The following is a 21,017-nucleotide window of genomic DNA, read 5'->3' as shown; positions in this document are numbered from 1 at the left end:
CATTATGACACTAACTAGCATTTGTTTCCAATGGAAAGGATTGAACTGGCAAATATGTAAATACGGTAACTTGGTGTTTTCCATTCTTGTAAACAAAATATTTTCTGACAATAACGGAAAGGTTTTACACGTTCAAAAAGACTCAGAGTACTAATGACTAAACAAAAACAAGAAGTTTCAGTTTTTTTGATAGTGCACTTCCCTCAAACACGGTGTTTAAACATGTGTGCAACAGGGAGGTGGGGGGAGATAAAGCTCTCTGACATTTCTCTGAATGTTCAGATTTCCTTGCACTCCAGAACAGACCGTTCTACCTGGAGTTTCATTGTCAGATATGAAACTCTGCTCCTGGCCAGGGGCCTCTTACGGTTTGGCCCTTCTGGCATTCCTGTGCAATTGTGCCACAGCTGTGGAGAGACGCTATTACATTGCAGCTGTTAATATTAACTGGGACTACACATCTGCTGGACAGCAAAGGTATGAAAAAGATCATTATTTGTTAGGGTTTAAATTGATTGTTTGCCTTTTGTTTGTTTGGTTCTTGTAGGCTATATCACAGATAGTCAGAAGTCATTCACTATTGTAAAAATGTAACAAATAATTACATATCTGTACTAAAACAGTTTATTAACTGACAAGAAATAGCATTCAAAGAAAATATTTTAAATTGAAGCAATTTCAGGAAACATTAGGACTTGTGACAAAGATATTTTATATGAAATACAAGTAACCCCAAATAAACAAAATGTTAAACCAGCACCAAGAAACTACTGTAAAGTTTGTTAAAATAATATATAGTATATCTAAGACCAATTATGTCAAGACTTTATTCAAAATGTATCAATATTTCACCATGGTAATTATAGTAAATTGAAACCAAAACAACAACAAAAAGCATTTTTGTTTCTTGAAATAAAATAAAATTAACTGAAATAAAATATTTAAAAACTTAAACTTATTTTATTTTGGCTAGTTGCCAAGGTAACATTTCTCAGTTACATTTAGTATAACTTAATGTGCTAAAATAATGAAAACTAAAACTGAGTTAATAATTAATAAAACTATATCAACTTTTTAAAAAATGACAAAAAACACCTTTAAATTAAATGGAAATTAAAAGGAAAATGCAAAATATAAAACCAGTATTTGTTACTAAAATAAAACTGCATTTTCACACAAATGGGAGTTGTTGTGTAAGTTTTTTATTATTTGCTCATTTAAGAGATGTATTTATTGATGGTTGTTGTTGTATTCCAGGACTGGACCATCATATAAAAAGGTCGTATACAGGGAGTACAATGAGGGATTCACACAGGCTAAAACACATCCGTTGTCCTCAGGTATTTTGAATACCAAAGATGATGTCTTTGTTTCAGCATTAAAATCCATGAGTCATTATGCATTACTATTGCATTAACTTGTAAATCATGATTATTCGAAACAAATGTTCTAGGGTTACTTGGGCCGACATTGCGAGGGCAAGAGGGTGACACAATCATTGTCACGTTCAAGAACATGGCAGATCATCCCTGCAGCATCCACCCACATGGCATTGCTTACGGGAAGCAGTCAGAGGGTGTGTGTTCTAACAGTATGAGTGACGCAAGAGAGTTGTAACATACAGCACACTAGTAACAAAGTAAAAAATAGACACTGTGCTATGAAATAACAGACAGATACATATCTAGTGGACTGTTGTTTAGAGGACATTATGGATTATTTTAGCTGAGTAAACACTTTGCGTAACACAAACATCTGTGTTTGATTTCTTTGGAAATGTTAACCCAAGATACAAATTAACCACAGGCTGTACCTAAGTCCAAAGCAGCGAGTCTCTGATAAATATTTACAGATAGGCTATCCTCATTTTTTTTTTTTTTTCCCATGATAAATGGCTGTTGGTTTCATTGTAATAAACACCATCTGAAGTTGCATCCTTCTCACACTGCTAATGTTCCCATTAGGATCTTTATACTTTGACAACACGTCACTCTATGAGAAAGAAGATGACGTAATTTTACCCGGCCAAGAGCACACATACCAATGGGACGTGACGTCTGAGGTGACCCCTACGGCTGCGGACCCCCCATGTATCACCTACACATACCTTTCCCACTTTGACATAGTCAAGGACTACAATACAGGGTTAATAGGCACAATGCTGATCTGCAAGAAAGGTATGTGAGGTAGAAACAAGATCCTGGATTTACAATGTGATGATTATTATATTTATGCTTAGATGGGTTATGATGCCCACCTTTAATTTAATTTTCCACCTTGTTGTTTTAAGTTTATACAACAAAAAATTTGAGAATCTCCCACAAAAATAGTTTTTTTGAAGTTCGCTCAACTTTTTTTTTTTTTTTTTTACAGTGTACAGTAAAGATTACATTATGCCAATGTTTCCCAAACTGGGGTTCATAAAAGAACTGCAGGGGGGTTTGTGAGTTTAATGAAAAGTTAATAATGAATGAAATTATAAAATAAACCATTTAAAAATAACATAATAACATCAAACATCAATAACAACAAAATGAAATATTTAATTTGTTTACCTGCATGTCATGTGGCCATTAACTAATGTCAGAGAACCTTGAACATGCAAATGTGATACTCTAAGTACACGTACTTCATTTTTGAAATCTGATTACGTAATCCAGATTATATCAGTTACTACTCAGCACTGCCTATTTGTTAATGGGGGATATGTGGACATTATTTATTTATGTTTGTAAAGTAACAAATGTATTTTATTTAAGTGAATTGGGCCAAAAGAGCGCCTGTGGGATGTGGTTATGAAAATGTTATAGGCTTTAAAATGGAAAAGTGGATTTAAAGTGGATTTACAGTCAACTTTAGCATGCTAAAGGTAAAAACTTAGACTCTATATAGTAAAATCAATATTGGAATATTTTACTAGTAATAATACTATTGTACTCTAAAACAAAAAAAGTATCTTATAACAATATTTCATTTTAATGAATAACATTATTTCTTAATTTCTCAAAAAAATATCTAAAATAATATAGCTAATATCTCAAATAATGTTGATTTATTTGCTTTCACAGAGCATTTTCATTTCTTTGCCTGTGAATCCTTGCAGACGTATTATGGAATTCAAACTGTGATTTTTGATGAAAACTAATTATTCAATAAAAAATGGCAAATGAGTTTATTTGTTTACCCTAATAAAATAATACACTGAATGAACTCATTTTAAATAAGTTACAGTGTAGTAAATGTACACCATTCTTATGGGACATCTTTGCTCAGCTACCCTAAACAGTTTGAGTTTCCCAGAAATTACGCAACTATAAACAGCTCTATTTGTCTAGACGATTAATGTGTCCTTGCCCCACAGGCACCCTAGACGGCTCCGGAAATCAGATTCATTTCCATCAGGAGGCTGTGCTGTTGTTTGGAGTGTTTGATGAGAACAAGAGCTGGTACAACACCGGGGGCCCTGAACAGGCACACAATGTCAAATACACTATAAATGGCTACACAAATGGCTCTGTACCAGGTTGGTTTGATATTTTCCACACCTAACATATCATTTCTGCAAATCTACTGAGGTGTAAAACTCCTCCTTGTCGTCCTCCAGATCTGGACATCTGCGCCCACTCTAAAGTCAGCTGGCACCTGCTGGGAATGAGCTCTGAGCCAGAGCTCTTCTCTGTACACTTCAATGGGCAAGTCCTGCTGCATGATGGCCACAAAACCTCAACTGTTGGCATCATTAGTGGAACTGCCACTAGTGCCAGTATGACTGGTATCCACCCCGGCCGCTGGCTTATTTCCTCTCACATTAGCAGGCACTTGGAAGGTAAAAACTGCCAGAGAAACCACACGATTTCATGAATTATTCGTTTAAAACATCAACATATACAGTCTCTACTTCATAGCTTTGTAGAATCACTATTAATGCTGACAGTTTGCACTTTATAAAAATGATTACAGTGTCATATGTTGATGTCATATTTGCAGCTGGTTTGCATGGATACCTAAATTTCAAGACGTGTGATGAGTACACAGCACCAAAAAGACGGCTTACCATCCAACAGAAACAAGAAAGCCAAGAGTGGACCTACTACATTGCCGCAGAAGAGATAATCTGGGATTATGCTCCAAATATGAAAGAAAACATGGATGGGTATGTGCATCGTGATTTATCAATAGGACATGCCTTTGTGTGAGCTCCGTTCTAATGTTTTATCTCACTTTTATTCACTCAGGGATTTCCGATCAAAATATTTAAAGCAGGGGCCTCAGCGAATAGGTAAAAAATACAAAAAAGCAGTATTTACTCAGTTTAAAGATGGCACGTTTAAAGAAAAAGTGGAAGACAAGCAGAGAAAGAAAGAGCTTGGGATTCTCGGGCCAGTGATAAGAGCTCAAATCAGAGATGTCATAAAGGTATAACGCTTCTCACATAATCACAGCACTAATCATTACTATTGTATTTTATTTTTGGGTTAAGAACATATTTAATGTTTCTGATCAGGATGCATGATGTTTGTGATGTTGTTTCTATAGATTGTCTTTAAAAACAAAGCATCACGTCCATACAGTATCTATCCTCATGGACTGACCATTGATAAAACAGCAGAAGGAGCCAGTTATCCTGCAGGAGGTTTGTTTGATACCATTATGAGAAGATACGTATATCTAATGTAGGGCTGCACGATGTATTGGAATAAAAAAAAAAATTCACAAAATGGCTTAGAGTGTGATCAAATCAATAAAATCACGAAGGCAATATATATATACGTGTTGCATTCTTCAGAAGCGCTGTACTATGCTCATAATCTGGTGTTTGTTTCAGCATCTCAAAGCGGTTTGTTTCGCTTACTGTGATCTGAACTGCTCTGATACAATGCTTCTCTCTGAAACAATGCATATTTATTGAAATCAAAGCCTTACATATGGGGAAGTCATGGCCTAATGGTTAGAGAATCTGACTTGTAACCCAAGTTGCGGGTTTGAGTCTCAGGTCCGGCGGGGATTTTTCAGTGGGGGGAGTGAATGGCCAGTGCTCTCTCCACCCTCAATACCATGACTGAGGTGCCCTTGAGCAAGGCACCAAACCCCCAACTGCACTGTAAAAAAAAAAAAAAGAAGTTGAGCAAACTTAAAAAAATGTTTTTTACCAGCTTCAGCAGATTTTTGAGTTTGCTCAACTTATTTTTATGGGAGATTCTAAAATTTTTGTTGTATAAACTTAAAACAACAAGTTGAGAATACTCAAAAATCTGCTGAAGCTGGTTGCCTTAAAATTTTAAGTTGGCTCAACTTTTTTTTTTTTTACAGTGTGCTCCCCGGGCGCCGCAGCATAAATGGCTGCCCACTGCTCTGGGTGTGTGTTCACGGTGTGTGTGTGCTCACTGCTGTGTGTGTGCACTTAGGATGGGTTAAATGCAGAGCACAAATTCCGAGTATGGGTTACCAATGGCCACATGTCATGTCACTTATACAATATCCCAGTAAAATACAAAATAACACAATCTCAGTTTTTTCCAATGTCTTGCAGCCCTAATATCTAAAGTTCTTTATCAATGAAAAGGTACCTGTAAAATCATAAAATAAAAAAGTAAGCATGACTGATACGAGAAAATGTATTTAAATAAAATTGCTGTTCATTTGAAAGGGAACCAGACACACGGAATTCAACCAGGTGAGATTTATACATATACATGGAGTGTGTCTGAGGAAGATACACCAACGGACAGTGACCCTAGATGTCTGACCAGGATGTACCACAGTGCAGTGGACACTCCTCGAGACATTGCCTCTGGTCTTGTGGGTCCTCTTCTCATCTGTAAGAGCCAGTCCCTCAACAAAAAGAATGTCCAGGTAACTGCTTTCCATTTGCAATATATTAGACCACTGCATAAGAGTCAAATGACTCAAATGGTTTAAATGAAACTAATGAATCATTTCTGTACAATATCACTGTGTAAGGCACTGAAACACCCTCTATTGGAAGGCTGTTCCAAACAGTAGGCAGCAAAGTAGTTGTGCCTTATATGCTACCTTTTTTGCACAAAATATAGGGCAGCAATGTATGCATTCTTCACAGATAAGACAAAACTGTGGAAAATCCAATCCAGCACAGCAGAAATGATAAATACAGCTACATGGATCTATTTTGATTTGCATTACTGAATTAAAAATGCATCTATTAATGTTTTTTCACACATCTATAAATGCTATTTCAACCAATATTTGAGTGGTATATATATTTTTGTGCTTAAAGTTTCACAATTTTAGCTTAGTGACAAGCCAACATCAAAATGTGAGTAACACTTAATGGAGTTGCCACTTTTGTAGAGTGTTTTGAATAACTCAATCATGAAGTTTAACTGTATAATGGTTACCATGCTGCCTATAATAGCAAAGCAGCTCACTTGGATTTGGAAACTGAAAGCAATTCTCTTTTTTAGCTGAAAGCAGACAAAGAACAGCATGCAATGTTTACCGTCTTTGATGAGAACAAGAGCTGGTACCATGATGAGAACATTAACACATACTGCAGTGACCCCAAAAGAGTTAAAAGAGACGATCCAGAGTTTTACAAATCCAACGTTATGCACAGTGAGTGATTTTCTGATATTTATTATATCAGTGTTGTCTTGTTGATTCATATTTGGTACATGTATTTATTGCATCAACTTTTACAGCAATCAATGGCTATGTATATGAAAGTGGCCAAGAATTGGGATTTTGTAATGGTGAAATCGTGACCTGGCATGTATCAAGTGTTGGCGAACAAGATTACATCCAGACTGCCACTTTTTATGGCCATTCATTTGAGCTAAAAAACAGAGAGGAGGATATGCTCAGTCTATTTCCCATGACTGGTGAAACTATCACTATGAACATGCTTAATATAGGTGAGTATCCAAATGACTTATTATGGATTTAATTGAATTTTAAGACATTGTTACTGACTATACAAAGAAATACACAAAACTATGAACTTAAACTTAACATTCTTCACTTTATAGGTATTTGGCTTTTAGCATCACTGAACTCTCACGATTCCACTAAAGGGATGAGGGTGAAATTCAAGGACCTTGAATGCTTCAGAGATTACGTAATGGAATATGATTATGAACCAGAAAAATTCACTGTATGGAAACCTGCGTCCATCAGTGAAATTAAAAAAGAGGAACCAAAACAAATAAAACCTATTGTGGTTGATGAGGACACCGAAATCTATGCAGAAGAATTTGGTTTGAGGTCGTTAAAAAGCTTTAAAGATGACTTTGAGCTAATTGACTTTTCGATACTAGATACTGACGATGATTTATTGCCGACTATTGAGACAAAAAGCCCTGCCTCAATTGACGAGTTGGACAAATCACACAATACTACATTCGGATCTTTCAATCAGATTCATGGTTTATCAGCTGAGGAGGCTGGTTTGGACAAGAGACAATCTTCAAATAAAGTCTTGAATGAAAGCACAGAAGAGGCATTGCTAGACATGACAAGCGTTTTTGATTCCAAACCAGAGGTCATGTCAAACAATGACACGGACAGTATTATCTCACATTTTCCAGTTGTAGAAAGAAAGGTACGCAGTGTACCAACAAAGCCAGTGAATGAAACGGAAAGTGTCTCCACAAATGTTACCCTGGATATTGAAATAAATACCAACATAGTAGAAAACGTCAGTTCATCTTTAGAGGCAGACAGTGTCTCTGTGAATACCAATCATTCTCCAATAATTGAAACCAACATCTCCCACACAATGAATGAAACACACATTTTCCCCACTAATACCAGTATCACTTCATCTGATACTCCAGTTGGTGACAGAAACATTACCATGGAAGATGACAGTCCATCTCTAAATTATTCTGAATCAAACCTTTCAAAACAAACCTTAGTAAACAAAACAGTAATTCAAGAAGAGGCAAACACTAAAAATAACACAGACTTAGCGGATGGTGACCGTGATAGTTCGGGTCCCGTCTTCATATACCACGTGCCTAGTCCTGATTCTCTCTCCAACAGCTCAGAGACACAAACTGAGGAGGATTTTGTGCTTCTGGATGGTGGTCATCACTTGGAAGTTTCAACAGATTATAAGACTGCAGTAGAATATAAAGTCTCACCAATGGACACACCAGAGGAGATTGGCGAATTAACTGAAAACACAACAAGGATTCAAGAACTCAACAGCACAAAGGTGAATTACACCAGTGAGATGTTTTCGCAGATTTTTAATCTCAGTTTGTCTTCGCTTTTGAGAAACAAGACTTTGCAAAGCAACGAGTCTGAATCTTCAAATGCAACTTTGTCTGATTTCAGTCTCGACCTTGAATCTGAAATAACAGAGAACAGCACATCACCCACTAATGTTACAATGAAATCTCACAGTGAAATTTTGAGAAATGCATCAGAGCTCTTTTCTTCAGACAGTACGGAGAATATGACCTTTTCTCTCAGCCCTTTCAATGTTTCATCCACGAAAAACGGCTCAGAAAGCGAAAGTGAAGAGGAAGTAGTCATCTATCTGAAGAACAATCACAGCGAGGCCATACTCACATCTCATCTCGATCCAAAAGAAGAGCACTGGGGTTATGACGGCAAACATGAACTGGTTCATGTGGAAATCCCAGATCACATGAACAAATACATCTCAGACAAGACCGCAGCAAATTCAAATAAACCAAAGACTGAAAAGAAAAAAAAAGTAGTTCACCAGAGGATAAAGCCGAGAAAGGGATATGGCATGAAGACGAAGAAAAGGAAAGATTATAAGCCACAGCCACGTTCTGATGGTTCTGCAAAGGGTTTTTCTCCGAGAGGTTTTGGACCTTCTGGGTTGACCCCAAGGGGAAGCAGGCCTATCTCTAGCGAGGATGACCTGATGGGGAAATCCATCATCATAGGAGTGCCAAGACGCGATTTCAATGATTATGAGTTATATGTTCCAAAACATGAGCAGACTGAAGATTTTGATGGTATGGTTGATCACCCAGAAGATTATGAATATGTAGAGTACAAAGACCCTTATAGCAAAGCAGCAGATGTGCAAAGCCCAGTGCTTGATGCAACATCCCAGCATTTCTTAAAAATTGCTGGAGACAAGGATACCAGAACTTTTTTCATCTCAGTTGAAGAGGAAGAGTGGGATTATGCTGGTTATGGGCAGAGGTACTGTTGGCATCATGTATTTCAAATAATCCAAATTTTGCAATTCTAGAAACAAAAAGCATGAATATATTAATCTAAAAGAGTATAACTCATTTGTGAAATCACTTTTATGTTTGCAAAGGAGGCTTGATAAATCATCTCAAAACGAGAGGCCCACATCTTTCAAAAAAGCGGTATTCAGAAAGTACCTGGACAGCACCTTTAGTATCCGAGACATCCGAGGGGAAATGGATGAACACCTGGGAATTCTGGGTCCGGTCATTAAAGCTGAAGTTGATCAGACTGTTATGGTAGACCACTGAATATGTGAACATACTTGTGCACAAATGAAAATTAGAAGCAAATCACATGAAAAAAAACATAAACAATTACATTCCTGTTTTTCGTGCTAGGTATTTTTCAGGAACCTTGCCAGTCGTCCATACTCTTTGCATGCAAATGGAGTAAAGTACTTAAAACAAATGGAAGGCCTGAGTTACGATGATCAGTCACCATACTGGTACAAACAGGATGATGCCGTACAACCCAACAGCACCTTTATCTACATGTGGACCATAAATTCCAAATCTGGACCTCAAAATAACGAATCTGACTGTCGAACATGGACTTACTACTCTGCAGTGAATCCTGTAAGCATGAATGCTTCTTAATTTTCCACTTAACTAAAGTGGAATTCCTCCATGAGAGCTGTCCATGTAATAAATGTACTGTTCGTTCATTTGAATAAAAACTAGTGTCAAATAACTATTATTAGTTTTCAATTACAACTGAATTACTTTCTTGCGTAGGAGAGAGATATAAACTCTGGGCTGATTGGACCGCTTCTGGTGTGCAGGAAGGGGACACTGGATAAAAAGACGCTGGACAGAAGAGAGTTTGTCCTGCTCTTCATGACGTTTGATGAGAATAAGAGCTGGTACTACGAGGAGAATCGGGAGAGGATTGAAAGGAAAAACAAAAGAGCAGTCATGGATCCAAATTTTAAAAATAATTTAAAGTTTGACGGTAAGAAAACTGTTTATCTTTAGCTTTTTTATCTCCATCATTTTAATTATAATGGGGTATTTATACTACAGTCATTATCATTGGATTAAAACGAAATAAATTGAATATTGCTTTACATAAACTTACTTGACATATTATTATTTTTTTTTTTTCAGCTATTAATGGTATTATCTACAGTCTCAAAGGACTACGAATGTACACAAATCAGCTAGCAAAGTGGCATCTGATCAACATGGGCTCTCCCAAAGACCTCCACAGTGTCCATTTCCATGGACAAACGTTCATAAATAAGGAATTAAAGGACCACCGTCAGGGTGTTTACCCACTTTTACCAGGTTTGTAGTGGTGTTGGAAGATACTTACTTACCTAGATGATCTAGAAAGGCCATTTACACTCAGATCCCATCATTTAGGTGGATTTGCCACACTGGAAATGTTGCCTTCAAAGCCTGGTCTCTGGCAGCTGGAGTCTGAAGTTGGACTCTCACAGCAGAGGGGAATGCAGACGTTATTCCTTGTGTTAGATAACGGTATCACATACAGTAATTTATCATGCTGAACTTATTAAAGGAAAACAATTGATTCTGTCAGGTCTTTAAATCTTACCTGGTCTGTTTTGCAGTCTGTGATCATCCTCTTGGTCTCAACTCTGGAACTGTGAAGGATGAATACATATCAGCATCTGACTCTAGAGGTAGGATTTGAAAGTATAGCTTTTTATGTAGCATAGTCAGGGTCACATTATTAACACATTTAAAACTGTTTTTAAGGACAATGGTATCCTCATTTGGCCAGACTACATAATACAGGGAAATACAATGCATGGAGTACGACAAAGACAGGACAGCACATTCAGGTAACCACTCATAATGGTGTGCAGATAATTAGCCCATAAATAAAGAAATGCTAATGACTAGTTACTTGAAGAGGCTGTTTCCTGTATTCCAGGTGGACTTCCAGAGGCCGGTAGTCATTAGTAAAGTTGCCACACAGGGAGCCAAGCAATTCTTGAAGCATAATTTTGTGCTGAACTACACCATTTCCTACAGCACAGACAAAAAGAAGTGGACTTTCTACAAGGGAGACAGTGATACCGTCAGAAAGGCAAGTGACTATTTCTGTGTAGTTATAAAATGAATGTACATTTCAGCATAAGGGTCTGTTCATAACATTACACTGCACCGCATTTGAGTTGTTTTTCTATGTTAACATGCAGAGACCAATGGTTCTCAAGCAGGGGGCCCCAGCAAACTTGCCTTAAGACAACTTCAAATTATTTAAAATGTGAAAATGCAAGCTAAAACAACTAAAAACCAAGATATTTATCATTTTAATTTACCTCCTCAACAACAGTTTGCTTCCTTTGACGAACCAGGATTCCCACAGTCTTGGAAAACCCAGACTGCCTATTTAATGTAGTGTTATTTCTAGACCTCATGCAAAGTAATAGAAACTCATCTAACACCATGGGCATTTGTATAATGAATATACATTACATTTACTAGTTATGTCAAGCTCTCTAAAAAAAAAAAAAACTGGGGGAACAGATTTCACGTAAAAAATATTTTTAAAAATCTGTATCCTTAATCCTTATTCAGTAAATCACAAACAACCTTAAGTGTAAAGAAAAACATGCATCTACTAAAACTTAATTTTAATTATAATTATTTTAGTTTAATTTACAGAATCTAGAAGTGCCCATTGATTAAAATAAGTTTTGAATCCAAAACTAGGGCTGGGGGGCATTTGAACATTGGTGTGGACATTGGTTGAGAAGCACTGCACTAGACTAACATCTTTTTTGTACCAAGACGCTGCATCAAATTAAATGTTTAAACGTGCCTATGGATTTTTCATTCTTTTTAAACAAAATGAAAACATTCTGTGTGAACAAGCCATAAGATCTGCACTGTGTTTTCCAATGCCCAACAGACTTTTGAAGGAAACAGCGAAGCTTACGACACGAAGGAGAATATATTTTTCCCACCTCTGATTGGTCGATACGTGAGGTTATATCCTTTACATTTTTACAACTACCCAACTGTCCGTTTGGAGTACTATGGTTGCGAGCTTGATGGTATGGGCAAAAATTTTACAGATTTTTCTCATACTGCCTTATAAGACACAATAAAGTTCAGCTCAATTGTACTAATCCTCCTCATTGTGCTGGCAGGTTGCTCTGTGCCACTGGGAATGGAAAATGGCTTCATTACAGATGCTCAAATCACTGCCAGTTCTACGGCCTCCAGTTGGTACTCTGGCCAATGGCATCCTTGGTATGCACGCTTAAATAAATATGGGACCGTCAATGCATGGCAAGCCAAGGTAACTAAGATATACCTCATAAATGAAACCCTTAAAGGTATTTGCTGCACTTCAAACCTCAAGCCTCAATAAACTGTTTGCAATTTACAGAACAATGACATTCAGCCATGGATCCAGGTGGAACTCAAGGATATAAAGAAGATAACTGGAATTATAACACAGGGGGCCAAATCATTAGGCAATGAGATGTTTGTCACAGCATATTCTCTGGAGTACAGTGAAGATGGCAAGAGATGGACAAAGTACACGGATGATGAGGATTATGAACAAAAGGTAAGTGGTCTCACTTTTTGGGATTAGAACAAGTTTCTGCACACATCTAACCACAGTGTTTTGTGTCTTAAAATTGAGGAAAATTGTTTTATTTTATTTTCACAGACATTTCAAGGCAACACAGATAACAATGGACAAGTAAAGAACTACATCTACCCGCCAATATTTTCCAAATACATCCGGATTATTCCAAAACAATGGCAGAAATCCATCACTATGAGGATTGAGCTGCTTGGTTGTGATTTTGAATGAACACTGTGCTTTCTCTGATATGACAATAGTTTTAAATAAATCTATATTTAATGTGTTGTAATTAAATATATTAAATAAACGCTGAATCTCTTTTTTAAAAAGCGCATCTAAATAATTTAATTCAATATTTTTGCAGAAATTTTTTAATGTGTTCCCACAGTTTACAGCACGCATATGCCACCTAGTGTTGAATTAATGTCTGCTCGCTCTGGATCAGCCCAACACACACACCGAATGCAAATTAATGCATGTGTTTTAACTGCTGTATATAAACACTGTCAAGAGTTTTCCCTTTCTCATGATCGGTTAAAATATTTCAATCTATGTTCCAGAACAACATTAATTTTTGGATTTTTTATTTTACCCAAATTGAGCAAACAAAACATTTTCTTGAAATTAGTGTTAGTTGTAGCTACATTTACACAGTCAAGAAACAGAGCAGTAGAGGACCTCAGCAAACGCGGCCACAAGATGACTTAAAATGATTTAATGATGTTTTATTATGCCTACTTTTATGCTTATGTAATATTAGATAGATATATCGTTTTGCTGTTGTTTTAAGCATAGCTAAATCTCACTGTTAATTTTAACATGTGTAGATATTTTTGGTGCAACACAGACATAAAACCCGATTTTTGCAAATATGAGAACATTGCAGAGCAGACTATGTAGTCGGTGAGAGTGAGACCCTCTGGACTGTCTGTCTGCAGTCGAGATGGAGGGAAGTTTTCAAGAGGAGGATTTCCGACGCCATTGTGACGTCAGCAGCGCCTCTTTATTCACCGCCGACCGCAGCAGCCGCAACAAATGAACATCCCTGGATCATTTAATACTTTGTAACTGCGTTGAAACTTTGAGCATGCGTCTCCGGGAAGCGTTTTTGTTCCGCGAAAGCGTGAGAAAACAAACTCGGCATCTTGCAGGAGGAGAGAAAGTTTTTGGATCAAAGTTAGTCGTCGCAGACTAACAAAGCCAGCCGGAGAAAGTTACCAGTGCTGGACTACAGCGGGATATCGCCTGGCCTGGAAAACTGGTACGTTTATCATTGCATTAGGATAAACTATGCATTTTTGAATCGAAATGGTCGGAAACACATTTTTGTTCAATGCAAAATATCGCTGTTGTTGGAAAAATAAGAGAGAATCTGCGTGCGCTTCGCACTCTCCGCTAGCTGATCACATTGCTGTGCTGTGGCTGTTCATTGGACGTGCATCATGGTTAACGATTTATTGGAGAGGCATGACAGATGATCCACATTCAGTGGCCCCAAACGCATTTGGATATTTAAGCTGCACATAAACTAGCTATATGAAATTCTTTGCATTAGATTTTAACTTAAATGCATCTGCAGTAAGTTTTTCCTTATGTGATATACTTGTCTGAAAAGTGTTATTTTATAATAATACTGAGAGTTATTATTTTATGTATATGTTATCTAATGCAGTTATATATATATTAATAAGTGTGGCTTACGTGTCTAAACATATTTTTTATTTATTTACTATTATTGTCATCATTGTTTTTCATATTTTATATAATGATTTCTGATTATCTTATTATTGTAAACTTAATGCTGTCTGCAGTAAGCCTTCTAACCTGAAGTAAAGCTTGCATATTTTGTGTGCATTTAGTTGTGAAACATTCCATTTACATCCTGTGATTCTAATGTGGTAGAAGTCTTATTTTGAAATCTGAGCACAGTCTCTTCAGACTAGAGGTTTCACAGCACAGCCCAGTTCTTAACAAACAGTTTATTGTAAGAATGTTTGTAATCCACATTTGAACAATGTATTGTACAAACAAAATCAGCTTTACAGCTTTGTAGTGCTTTACAGGACACCCTTGAATGAACCCACCGCACCAGATCATTTCTTCATCTTTAGTTCCAGACAGCTTTGATCAGACTGCTTTTCCTCTCGTATCTTGTAGTTTGTCAACATGTCTGTCCAGTCCTGGGTACCCAGCAGCCTCCCATAATGAACAGCTCTAAGAATGGGACAGCGGTGGTCAACTCCACTAACGGCCTGGATGACGATGGGCTCGTGGTCCTGGAGTCTGTCTCTATCATCGTCATAGCCATACTGGGATGTCTGGGAAATCTGGTCATTGTGGTGACCCTATATAAGAAGCCCTACTTACTGACACCCAGTAACAAGTTTGTCTTCAGCCTGACTTTGTCCAATTTGCTGCTGTCTGTCCTAACGCTGCCCTTCGTTGCGGCCAGCTCGGTGCGTCGGGATTGGATGTTTGGAGTGGTGTGGTGTAACTTCACAGCACTGCTCCATCTACTCGTCAGCTCATCCAGCATGCTTACACTGGGAGCCATTGCCATCGACAGGTCAGTCGTTATGTTTGGCATATCCTACAGTTTGAGGAATCCTTGTAAATAAGGGCTAATAGGTGTTCATGATAAAGAAAAGGAACAAAGTTTAAATTTAATAACTCTAAAAAGTGATAACTTTTTTTCCTTATACATGCAAGTGTACAGATCTTAATATTGTTTTTTTACATTTACATTTTTTTTTTTTTCACAAATATGAATAATTTATTCATAATATAATAAATAATAAAAGTCACACCACATGACATTTTACAGCCTGAACTAATCTTACCGTGTCCAAAAAGTGTTGCAATGTTAAAATTATTAGATATTTTAAAACAGATGAATTGACCTTGACAAGGTCATAAAGGTTTGCAGGGGTCCTCTCTGTTAAATAATTTCCTCTTTTAATTTTTTCTGTATTTTGGTTGGACTGTGTGAGTCTGAGTTGGTGGACTAACTTTACATTAAATATTAATAGAAAATCCAATACAGAAATTAAAAATTGCATTTTAATGTGTTTTTAAATAAATGAATAGACAGACAGATACAAAAAGTTAGTGTCATATGAAGTAAATATACTTGCTGTTCAGTCAATTGTTGTATTATTATGAAATCTCAAATTCATGAGCAGTTCTTGGCAAAACATTTTTTGACTGCTGTAATCAATGGCCACACTGTATTTCTTAAAGCCATTTATCTCCAGTTTTGCTTGAACAGATCCACTGTTTTTATGAACAAGATGCACACTGAAAAATACCAGACCTATTTAGCTTTATCAAGACACAAACCTAGAACCCAAACTCTACTTTATTTCTGGCAGCTTGAGAATCTTAGAGAAAGACCCCCTTGTCTTTCCATTAGCTAGTCATGTGTCTCTCATGAGGGAATGATTGAACTGTATCTGACTTATATCAATGTCTGTCTCATTGTAGGTACTACGCCGTTTTATATCCCATGATCTACCCCATGAAAATCACGGGAAACCGAGCTGTGGTCGCCATCGTTTATGTGTGGCTCCACTCCCTGGTCGGATGCCTGCCTCCACTTTTTGGTTGGTCCGCCTTTGAGTTTGACCGCTTCAAGTGGACCTGTACAGTGGCTTGGCACAAGGAGATCAGCTATACTGCCTTCTGGGTTACGTGGTGCTGCCTTCTGCCACTGGCGGCCATGCTGATCTGCTATGGCGTCATCTTCCGTGTGGCCCGCATCAAAGCACGCAAGGTTTACTGCGGAAGTGTGGTGGTGCCTCAAGAGGAGTCCAGTTCTCAGAAGAATGGTCGCAAGAACTCCAATACGTCCACATCTTCTAGTGGAAGCCGCAAGAGCCTGGTCTACTCTGGGAGCCAATGCAAGGCCTTCGTCACCATTCTGGTGGTTCTGGGGACGTTTCTGACCACTTGGGGTCCATATGTGGTAGTTATCAGCACTGAAGCACTGTGGGGTAAAGACAGTGTTTCTTCACAGATGGAGACGCTGGTCTCCTGGCTGTCTTTCACCAGTGCCGTGTGTCATCCACTTATTTATGGGCTGTGGAATAAGACCGTACGTAAGGAGCTGTTGGGCATGTGCTTTGGCGACCGCTACTACAGAGAGTCTTTTGTTATACGGCACCGGACCTCTCGTCTCTTTAGCATCTCTAACCGGATAACGGGTGAGCCTGCTGCTGCTGTTATTTGTATCCTAGGATTCTTCGTAATCTAAAGTTTTGATGAGATGTCTGAGGATCTTTGTTGTTTAACAGATTTGGGAATGTCTCCTCACCTGACGGCCATGTTAGTGGGCGGTGGGCAGCTCCTGGGCCGTGGAAGCAGCACGGGAGACACTGGCTTCAGCTACACCCAGGACTCAGGTAGACCCTCTACTGTTTATAACACGTCAATTTAAAACAATTTAAGGGAACTATTCATCCAACGGTGAAAGTTGTCATCATTTACTTACCATCACATTGTTCCAATCCTGATGACTCCCTAGTTTCTTCTGTGGAACAAAAAAGGAGGTATTTTAGCATTGTCTTTTAGGGACAATTCCTGTCAGTTTAAAAAAAAGCACCATGTAAGTAGCACAAAAATCGTCCTTGCCACTTGTGGGCTGTATTTCAAGTCTTCTGAAGCCATACTAGATCAATTTTGTATGAGGAACAGGCCAAAATTCATGTCACTACTCACTGAAAATCTTCTTTCGTTGTAGTTCTTGAATCTGCATAAACTGATGTGTTGCATTAAGCTGTTAAGTCATACAACAAATACGGTTTGACATTATTGACCTTGCACCCGTTTGAATATTTGAAAACTGAATCAGATTTGAGTGACAACAAATTGGAAGGCCTTCAGTCAATAACAACCTAAATAACTTAAAGTCTATTCCTCACACAAAATCAAATGGCTTTAGAAGACTCATACAATGAATGAACGGTAAAAACATTTTTCATTGCCTCCAAGTTTTGTTTTATGGAAGAGAGCTGCACAAACTTTTTCCTTTTTCTTGGAAAAATATTCAAATGAATTTTGGTGAGTAAATGGAGGCAATTTTTCATTTTTGAGTGAACTTTGCCTTTTAAAAAGTTTTGTAATAATATCTTTTTTTGCAGAAATGCACAATATACTAGTACCATCTTGGATGATATTGGTGATATATTTATTATCAGCTGTTATTGGATATTTAATTGCGTATGCTGTTTTCCCCCATGTTTACATTTGAATTTGCCATCCTCTAATGCTTACTTAAATTTGCTCTCTACAAACACTAATAATTTAGTAACTGTTATTTTAGCTAACCTCAATATTAAAATCAATGTTTCATACTATACATTGTAATGTTGTGATGACTAAATTCACTTTTTTAAAATGACTGATTTTAGTTTTTAGTGTTTTAATTTACATTGACAAAACTAAATTGAATTTTAATGTCATTGTTTATCAGTATAGGCCATGATTTGAATACTGCTGCATTCTTACCTCTTTGAACACAAGAAAAGCAAACAGAATCAACCCCCACAGCTCTTAGCAGTCAGCAGAGGTGGTTTATTGGCTTGCAGACTGTTGTTATCAGGGTCTGCCATTTGAGGAAACACAGTGCCCATGAGTATCGCATAACAGACAGACGGCACTGCTCGGCGGCTCTCCCACAGTGTCCAGACTGGTGTGGGTGGGTGGTGTTGAGCAGTGTTAAAACTGATATTTGATTGAAAGATGCCTGCTGTGATTTACCCTCTAGCTACAGACGTCATGCTGTTGGACAGCTATACCTCAGAGCCCTCCCACTCAGCCCACTGTGCTGCCAATAAGAGGAGGAGTTCTGTCACATTCGAGGACCAAGTGGATCAGATTCCAAAAGGTGCATGTTCTTATTTTACATCCAATGCAAAAATGTCTTTGTAGTTGGCAAAGTGTTTCTAGAAAATTTTATTTGGCACCAGTACTGTTAGGTTTAATATAATATAATACAATACAATACAATACACTACTTATGTAGTACAATACTAATATAATATATTTTACCATTAATCAAATGTTAGGGGTCGGTAAGAAAAAGTTTTTTTTTTTTTTTATGTAGTCTTGTATGCTCAAGAAGCCTGCATTTATTTGAGCAAAAATACAGTATTTTTTGTATTATAACAATTTAAAATAACGGTTTTCTATTTTAAGATCTGTTCAAATATATTTCAACCCTGTGATGGCAAAGATGAATTTTCATTAGCCATTACTCCGGCCTTTAGTGTCACAAGATCCTTCAGAAATTATTATAATATGCTGCTCAAGAAGCATTTCTTATTATTATCAGTGTTGAAAAAATGGCTGTTCTGCTTAATTACAAAAAAAAAAAAAAAAAAAAAAAATATTTTTTAGGGATCTTTGATAAATAGAAATTTAAAAAGAACAAAAATGCTACAAAAATTATTCCATTTCAAATCAATTTACTGCATCCTTGCAGAATAAAAGTATTTATTTCATTAATGAAAAGAAATCTTATATAAACAATACTATTCAAAAGTAAAAGTAATTTTTACATGATACATTAAAGGAAGTGTAGACTTACAAAATAACATTTGTTCATACTAGTTTATGTCCAGAACAGTTGTCCCACCTTATAATTCTGCAGTAATTTTTTGTGTTAATCATCAGCATGTTATGGGGCTTTGACAAAGAAACATTAAAGTGTCAGTTTAATTTTCTACCATTTCTTTTTCTCAAGATGACCCCTCGGTAGTCCAAGTGACGGCAGACATCCATAAGTCTTTGGACAGCTTTGCGTCGTCTCTGGCTAAGGCTATAGAGAACGATGCCAAGCTTCAACTCTTTGGGGAATGGACTCAAATTCCAACAAGTCTGTTCACCGTACGAAACACACAGAGAGCTCCCCGTTACCTGGATGGACAGAGACTCAGGATGGAAAGCATTGATGAAGGAATAGTTAAAGATGATGATGATGAAGATGAAGAAGAGCATGAGGAAAAAATAGGTGACACTTCCAAGTAGTTCTTTGACTCGGCAAATGGACCAGATTGTGTAATCTGCAGCTTTTAAAGGTACAAGGCACACATAAGCTAAATGTTTACAGATATACAGTGATTTATGTGTAATTTACATACAAGGTAAAGAACGTATACTTGATGATTTTAGCTAGCAACTGCTGCTACTTTCCTTGGTGAGGCCAAAGACCTAAAATGATGGCTGTACCTGCAAGTCATCAGGTACTAGATCTGTCACTCACCAGAATAAGTTATGTTTTTGTAACATAAAAGTTATTGTAAAATCACGTACAGCCCTCATATATTGTCAGGTATTTTGCCTGTGTTGGGTACTGTGTGTATTATGTTTACTCTTTTCTTATAAGGAAACTGTAACCACTCCGTTTTATACGTCCTGACTGTTTGTAAGAATGATTATCCTACAGCTCCTCTCCTCTGATTTAAGTTCAGGTCTATTAATATATTCCGTTATAAGTGCTACCAGGTTTATAGAAAATATACCAAATGTCTTTAGGGTTATATTTATGTGGCCAAAAAAAACAAAAAACCTTACAAAATATTTTTTTCAGGCATTGAATTAACATCATGTAAATGAGAGAGAGAGAGAGAGAGAGAGATACTGGCATGATAAAAGGTAGAATACCTCTTAAAATGCTGTTTTATCCATATGGTGCGAGAAAGCATGTGTAGTACCATTACTGAAGTCACTGGTACAATTGCACTTGAAGATTTTGTTACGTTTGATCAGAGACTTCTCACATCTGTTTTTGTTCCTACTATGAAAATTTACTCAGTAAGGATTAATCATTCCTGTGGAATCTATTATTTAAATTTTTTTTTTTTTGAATTATGCCAGTCAGTTATATACCAATATTAATAGGCTTCTTTGTCAACTGCAGCACTGCTTCTGGCTGCATTTGTCTGCAAACCACAGCACATAATGCTTTTTTTTTTAATTTGTACTGTGTTATTAAATTCTTTATGGGTACTCAACAAGCTTTCAGTCATGTTTTGTTTGAATCACAACACATTTAATGTCTCTGGTACATGGATTGAAAAGGAACCGGAACTTAATCTGAAAATCTGTGGACAAACATTTAAAAAGATGGCTTACATTCCTTAACAGTGCTGTTGAATGAGGTTAGCATCGAATGGCACGCTATTAGACGAGGAGATATTTCATCTTAGCTTTTCCCAGCGATC

General features: G+C 37.1%; 2 protein-coding genes across 2 annotated transcripts; both read left to right on the top strand.

The window, feature by feature from the left end:
* Positions 1-298: 298 nt before the first annotated feature.
* f5 (coagulation factor V) lies at positions 299-13,124 on the top strand. Its single transcript, XM_058786388.1, has 25 exons — positions 299-477; positions 1,258-1,340; positions 1,454-1,576; positions 1,965-2,177; positions 3,362-3,523; positions 3,605-3,826; positions 3,988-4,153; positions 4,236-4,416; positions 4,537-4,633; positions 5,648-5,853; positions 6,444-6,594; positions 6,681-6,893; positions 7,008-9,168; positions 9,290-9,458; positions 9,561-9,797; positions 9,957-10,173; positions 10,329-10,508; positions 10,587-10,703; positions 10,796-10,867; positions 10,944-11,029; positions 11,122-11,277; positions 12,106-12,250; positions 12,347-12,498; positions 12,589-12,771; positions 12,877-13,124. The coding sequence occupies exons 1-25, from the start codon at positions 335-337 to the stop codon at positions 13,021-13,023; spliced, it is 5,982 nt and encodes a 1,993-aa protein (XP_058642371.1). The 5' UTR covers positions 299-334; the 3' UTR covers positions 13,024-13,124.
* Positions 13,125-13,256: 132 nt separating this feature from the next.
* On the top strand, positions 13,257-21,016 carry gpr161a (G protein-coupled receptor 161a). The gene is made up of 6 exons (XM_058786398.1): positions 13,257-14,056; positions 14,953-15,361; positions 16,279-16,997; positions 17,088-17,195; positions 18,560-18,679; positions 19,538-21,016. The coding sequence occupies exons 2-6, from the start codon at positions 15,000-15,002 to the stop codon at positions 19,819-19,821; spliced, it is 1,593 nt and encodes a 530-aa protein (XP_058642381.1). The 5' UTR covers positions 13,257-14,056; positions 14,953-14,999; the 3' UTR covers positions 19,822-21,016.
* The last annotated feature ends 1 nt before the right edge of the window (position 21,017 follows it).

This window comes from Onychostoma macrolepis, chromosome 09 (assembly GCF_012432095.1).
Source record: "Onychostoma macrolepis isolate SWU-2019 chromosome 09, ASM1243209v1, whole genome shotgun sequence".
Lineage (NCBI taxonomy): Eukaryota > Metazoa > Chordata > Actinopteri > Cypriniformes > Cyprinidae > Onychostoma > Onychostoma macrolepis.
This window is presented reverse-complemented; position numbering and strand designations above follow the sequence as displayed.

Coding starts and splice junctions, on each gene's coding strand:
- gpr161a (XM_058786398.1), top strand. CDS start 15,000: ATGAACAGCTCTAAGAATGGGACAGCGGTGGTCAACTCCACTAACGGC. Junction 16,998..17,087: donor CATCTCTAACCGGATAACGG/GTGAGCCTGCTG, acceptor GTTGTTTAACAG/ATTTGGGAATGTCTCCTCAC. Junction 18,680..19,537: donor AGTGGATCAGATTCCAAAAG/GTGCATGTTCTT, acceptor CTTTTTCTCAAG/ATGACCCCTCGGTAGTCCAA.
- f5 (XM_058786388.1), top strand. CDS start 335: ATGAAACTCTGCTCCTGGCCAGGGGCCTCTTACGGTTTGGCCCTTCTG. Junction 1,341..1,453: donor AACACATCCGTTGTCCTCAG/GTATTTTGAATA, acceptor CAAATGTTCTAG/GGTTACTTGGGCCGACATTG. Junction 12,772..12,876: donor ATGAGGATTATGAACAAAAG/GTAAGTGGTCTC, acceptor TTATTTTCACAG/ACATTTCAAGGCAACACAGA.